The sequence below is a fragment of the Trifolium pratense genome, linkage group LG2, assembly GCF_020283565.1.
Source record: "Trifolium pratense cultivar HEN17-A07 linkage group LG2, ARS_RC_1.1, whole genome shotgun sequence".
In the NCBI taxonomy this organism is placed as follows: Eukaryota; Viridiplantae; Streptophyta; class Magnoliopsida; order Fabales; family Fabaceae; genus Trifolium; species Trifolium pratense.
In genome coordinates this window covers 19,506,388-19,512,416 of record NC_060060.1, presented here as the reverse complement: position 1 = coordinate 19,512,416, position 6,029 = coordinate 19,506,388, and the positions used below count along the sequence as shown (strand labels likewise).

At 33.4% G+C, this 6,029-nt stretch overlaps 1 protein-coding gene across 1 annotated transcript; it reads right to left on the bottom strand.

Annotated features, from left to right (window-relative positions):
• Positions 1-278: 278 nt before the first annotated feature.
• LOC123903881 (protein YELLOW LEAF 1, choloroplastic-like) lies at positions 279-4,303 on the bottom strand. The gene is made up of 6 exons (XM_045953567.1): positions 4,166-4,303; positions 3,546-3,637; positions 3,274-3,422; positions 1,813-1,876; positions 688-899; positions 279-645 (listed from the first exon to the last, which is right to left on the bottom strand). The coding sequence occupies exons 2-5, from the start codon at positions 3,595-3,597 to the stop codon at positions 691-693; spliced, it is 474 nt and encodes a 157-aa protein (XP_045809523.1). The 5' UTR covers positions 3,598-3,637; positions 4,166-4,303; the 3' UTR covers positions 279-645; positions 688-690.
• Positions 4,304-6,029: the final 1,726 nt, after the last annotated feature.

Sequence of the window (6,029 nt, the reverse complement as noted above, 5' to 3'; positions counted from 1 at the left end):
TAGGCTCGACTTTTGACTTGGACATGTAGCAACATCTTATGGAGGGTTTGCAGCCCATTTGAGTCCCACAAAACTCAAGGGATTAGCCTTTGCAGTCGCGCGTAAAGATACATAATTTACGCCAAAAAATAATATTTGAAAATTGCTCTTTAGGCCTCTCATATACTCACATGCCTCCCAAAATTGCTCTTTATATTTGAGGACCTGTAAGCATATGAGGAGGTCTAAAGAGCAATTTCCCCGATATTATTAACCTCGGACCACTGATCAACATGTAATTCAAAAAATGCATGGGCATTGTGCTCAACATGAAAACTGAACACTTTTATGACACACTTGCTCTAATATCAACTGCCTCTGCTACAACTTTTTGTGGGTTCTAACAGCCACGTGAATGAATACAAAATTTCACCACAAGAATTAGTATATCTATTATAAAGTTCATTACATATAACACTAAGAATAAGTGTATGCTTTAAGATATCTCATTATTTAGAACCATATATCACACCCCATTTGGCTTCTATTGAATGCGGTAGAGAAAGGATCAACCCAATTTTCCTGACATTGATAACTAGGTTTGATTGTCCATATTTTGATAAAATATAAGGGATCAAGTAATTTCACTGCCATATGTAAGACCAACTTTCAAGCTTGGTTCCAGTCAAAAAAAAAAAAAAAAAAAAACTTTCAAGCTTGGTGAAATTTCCAATCTTTGACTTTGTTTTGCACTTCACCCTCTATGTCTTTAAGCATGTCTAGGATACCAAGAATACCCAAAAGGATTAATCCAGCTGAAAAATTACCGCCGCCTCCTCCTCCATTACCACCGTTGCCATCATCTTTGCGAGGTGGCAATCCAGGCCCGTTGTCATCAAGTCTAGGGCTCCTCACTTTTTCTGACATTTCAGAAAAATGATAACAAATTATATTTGTGCAACAAAGACATGGAACATATAACTATTCACAACATAATTAAAGACTAAAAATGCATTAAGGGCGAACAACATTTACATGTACATATTTTGCCAAATACTAATGTTATATATTATTTATTTAAAAGAAACCCAAACATTAAGGGCAAACAACATTTACATGTACATATTTTGCCAAACACTAATGTTATATAATATTTATTTAAAAGAAAGTCAAGTTGCATAATTTTTGTTACATGTTTCCGGCCAAAACATGCATGAGCATGAGAATATAAAATGGACTACAAAACACCATCTACAAAAGGTAACAAGAACAACAAAAAACAACTCCCTTTCTAGTTAAGACTTAAGACATATTTGAAGCTAAAAAGAATAAATTAGTTATTTAAGCCTTCTAATTTAAGCCTTCTAATATAATCCTTTATAAATTTACTGTTGTTGCTAATCACCGAAGTTCCTTTTCTCGCTTCTTTGCATTGCAGGTATTAAGCGAGAAACTATCTCTATCTCCTTACCCAACTATATAAACATTCGAGTGTGCATTACCTTAATTATCAAATATTCATATCAGTTTCTCTCATAAAAAACCTACACTTCCACACTGATTTAATTATTATTTTAATAAAATACACTGATGTAATGGGAGGAGCGAATAATGAAATTTAAATACATAAACTGTTGACTATTGAATATGAATATGGACATGATGACAAGTATAGAAAATGGAAGAGGCCAACACATTGGGAAGTGCTAAACTGTTTCAGTTTGTCCCAGTGTAAAACAAATAATGGAATTTATTTAGCAATCTAAGCACAATATATATTTTATCTAACAGAATTATTTGGCATAAGTAAATTCTTTGAGTTCGAATTATTACCAGGAGTAATTGTAGTTGTCTGAGGCTTGCGGGTTACAGTCTGGGTTGCAACACATGTAGCATTCTGTAGAAAGGAGCACCATTAAGATATCAGAATATTGTACAATGTAGATCAACAAACATTTTTGGATAATTTTTTCTGTTATTGTCAATGATTCACCAATAAAATCCAAAATTTCCATGATTTGGATTGAAAGTTAGGACAGTGTCAAGTTGTCAACACAACATTTACTTACATACTACATCCTATAAGAAATGCCTAGATAAAAATCAATAGAAAATGCAGGGGATCACTCAACAGTCAACATAAAATATAAAACCTCTCTACTTAAAACAAATAACTCAACCTGATGAGCCCTTGTGCATGTGTGCATGAGAAGGAGAAGAGGGAGGAATAGTAGACTCAAGAGTGAAGGGCTTAATGAGAAGCTTCATATGCATGAGGGTAGGAAGACGGCTGGTACCAGTGTTAGCAGTGGCGAATGGTGGGCCACGGCGGAAAGCCAAAAATCCGCCATAGGGCGCCACCATATCCCCCATAAAATACCATCACGCCGCCATCCTTAACAAATTGGCCATTGCGGTTGTCAAAAAAATCCGCCACTACAATTCGCCATGGTAGCCCTGTCCGATATTTGATAACACTAGGTGGTACAAGAGACAACGAAGAAATTGGGAATAAGATGAGATTTAACGCTCGGATTCAGATAGAAGCGACACAGAGTAAACAGCAGCATGTAACTGGAGAGGATCTAGATGTGAAATGATAGGATTCAACAGAAATCAAAGGGAAAAGAACAACAATTGAATGAACACGACTATTATTGAGATAGCCTTCTAGATCAATATGACCCAGAAGTAAGAGGAATAGAGGATACGGGAGGGGTAATTCGAGAGTCCCCAAATACTCTATCAATTCTGAATTACAATAATAACAACCTCCCACTATTCTCTCTCCCTGCTATTTATTACAGCTGTATATGTCAGCTGATCAATTGTTAGTTACATTTCTATCTGTACATTTCCCCTATTCCAAAACATAGACCTTTTGCACTAAAGGTCTCCTATCCAAAACAGATACGATTGATTAGGTGTACAGAAACATAATTTTCGGCTGTCTGGTGGCCATTGGTTGCAGACTGACTGCTTGTTACAGCAGTCTCTAGGTATCAATCTTTTTTTCCATCTATTTTCCTAATCTATTGGTATTTTCAATCAGGTCTCTTCTATCATATGGTCCCTTCTATCATATGGAGTTGAGTTCCCTTTGCTAGTTAAATAATACTATTCATTATTCAATTAAATTTTTCTTTTGAATCTTCCTTAACTTTTCAAAAAAGACTCATTTGATGTTGCAAATTGCAATAACACAAAACACCGTTTGCAATTTCCAACAAGGATATCATAGCACCAAGAAATCAAACAATCAACATATAACAAATGCCAAGAGAAAAACCTTACCAAAGCACCAGCATATTTGAATCGAGATGACGAACTTCGAAAAGTTCCAGTTTGAAGTTCTCCTTTTTTGATGTTATATGGTGAGCGTTGCATCCTAACAATGTTCGGTCTTGAATACTTAACAAACGCTTTAGGCTGATTTATACTACCTGAATACAAGAAAATAACAAAAAATAAATATCTCCATGAATTATGTAACTTCAAATACCCATCTTTCAAAACCTTATGTTGCTAAACTATCAAAACTACTGCGATGCATAAAATCATCGTACCTGGATATAGTAGAGGTGAAGAGCCAACACAACTTTGCATTGATGTCAACATCTTAATCTTCTTTATTATGAGCAAATGTTAACAATGCTAGCTGTTAGCATAACAAGAAAAACAAAAAATTATGAGTTTCAAAAACAGTTACTTAATCCAATTTACATTTAGGCCACTCTTGCAACAGATTCATTGCAAGAGTACAGTTTAATTCATGACTTGATTGCAATTTTGGTCCCCTATTTTCACCATTATGCGGATTTGGTCCCATATTATAAAATTTCACCGTAATTTAGACCAAATAATTGATGGAGGATCAAAACCGTCAAATTAAAATGACCAATTAAGCCTTACTCCTACTTCTTTATTGAATTATAATTGAATTCTTGAATTTTAACTTAATTTCCTTTGTTAAAATGATTTAAATTCAATATCTGCATACACAACAAATTAAATTGATAAAATTCTACCTAATTAAAAACATTATATGTAAACAATCCCCTCTTTAGGGCGCAATTGCGGAATCGTAACCGCGCAATCGGAGAATAGTTGAATTCCACGGTGGCGGCGATAGGAGAGGCGAAGAAAAATCCGAAAAAAAAAATAATAATGAAAAAAGAAAGAAAACCTGAATTGAATTCGTCGATGTTTCTGGCGAACGACGACACCAACACTGTTGCCTTTTACGGCGGCGAATTGAGTTTGAGTGCAACTCCGACCGACTTGTTTTTTATACGATGCTAAAATTGTGTGTATTGTTAATAGAGTTGGGTATGGGGGCTACCCGTCCTGTTTAACCCATCCCGTTTAACCCGCCCCGCATAAACTCGCATATTAAATGGGGTGAACAAGCCCGTCGATAAATATAAACGAGTTATAATATTAAGCCTGAGTCTGGTTCGCATAAACGAGCGGGTTAAACGGTTAACCCGCGGACTATTACCAAAAAATAAAAAATCACTTTTTTCAAAAAAAAAATTAAATTAGTAAAATATTGATATAATAAAAGCTTAAAAAAATATATTATTAATAATTTTATGTTATAACACATAAATTGTAACTAACAAATAAAAATAAATAAAGTTTGTGATATCATTGAGTTTATCTATCTTCTCTTTGTTAGTAATGTAACTAAAATGAAATTCAACTGATTCTTATCGTCATTTTTGTACCGTTTACTTTAGTGAGAAAAACTTTCTACATGTACCCAAAAAAGCATAAAAAGATTAACAGATTCAACTTAACTAAATCATATCAAGGTAACCAAATTATTCAAAACATAATAGTGGAAAATACCCCCAAGAAAAATAAATACTCATTTAGACATGTACTCCCTCCGTCCCAAAATATAAGCAAAAATTGGTCAATGAAAGTTGATGTATTTGGTTTAAAATTTAGTCCAGATACATTCACTTTTGTTGACCTCCTTTTGCTTATAATTTGGGACGGAGTAGTATCTTTTAAATACTAGCAAATGTATATATAGCTAAGACAAAGTAAAAAATATTAAAAAAGAACAAAAAATTATAAGTAGAAGAACATGCCAGAATCCTGATGTTTTGTGTTGTTATTGTTGGAAATAAGCCAATCTATTTGATAGTATTTGCTTTTGTATTGTGACTTGATTTGATTTATGTATTTAATATATATAAGTAGGCATTTCTTTATTATGTTTGTTTTACAAAATAATAAAGTTCCTAGAATAGTTATTTAGTTCATGTAATGAAACATTAAGGGAGACTTAATCGTGAGATTATATTAACTTAAGAACACTATTCTAAAAGTATCTGTAGTCAAGCTTTAATATGAATTGAGATAATAATAAAGCGTAGAGACTATTATGTATGTAGACCGATGACCAAATCTCACGGGTCATGGATATGAGATATTAAGTCTATACATAGGTATAAATATTAGGAGTAATATTTATACTGGATTGACCCACCATGAGAGTACTACATTGTTGAGACAAAATCCTATTTTGATGTTTTAAAGATAACAACCCTTAATTAAATTTTAATTCGATTCTGATCATTTTGTGATCTAACAAGTGCTCTTGAGTGATTTAATTTAAGAACAGATGCAATGGATTAAATTAACCTTGTTTCACTCATAAGAAAAGAATCAAGCACGTTTTAGACAAATCTGCCTCAAGAGAATGATCTCAGATTGGTCTCCAGACTTATGTGTTCTAAAGCATAAGCGCTTATTCAAGTCAACTGGTACAAGACAAGAATGAACTTTTAAGTTGGACTTATTAAAGGATCATAACAATGCAAATAAGTCATTTAAGGCAAGGAATTGATTTTGGTTCTTGAGCTTACTCGAATAAGCTTCTTTAAGGAATAATAACTTCACATCTTGCAACAAGGCTTTATGTTCTCCAAGAACATCATTAAAGAAGTTAATCTAGACCAATGAGAACTCAGCAACAAGTACATACAGCTTGCAATGAAGTTTCATTTCTGATCCAAAGTACAAGCTTATGACAT

Excerpts from the sequence above, each read along its gene's own strand:
- LOC123903881 (XM_045953567.1), bottom strand. The coding sequence starts at position 3,597 with ATGTTGACATCAATGCAAAGTTGTGTTGGCTCTTCACCTCTACTATAT. Across the intron at positions 3,423-3,545 it reads TTCACCTCTACTATATCCAG|GTAGTATAAATCAGCCTAAA; the intron begins GTACGATGATTT and ends TCTTGTATTCAG. Across the intron at positions 1,877-3,273 it reads TCAAATATGCTGGTGCTTTG|AATGCTACATGTGTTGCAAC; the intron begins GTAAGGTTTTTC and ends TCCTTTCTACAG.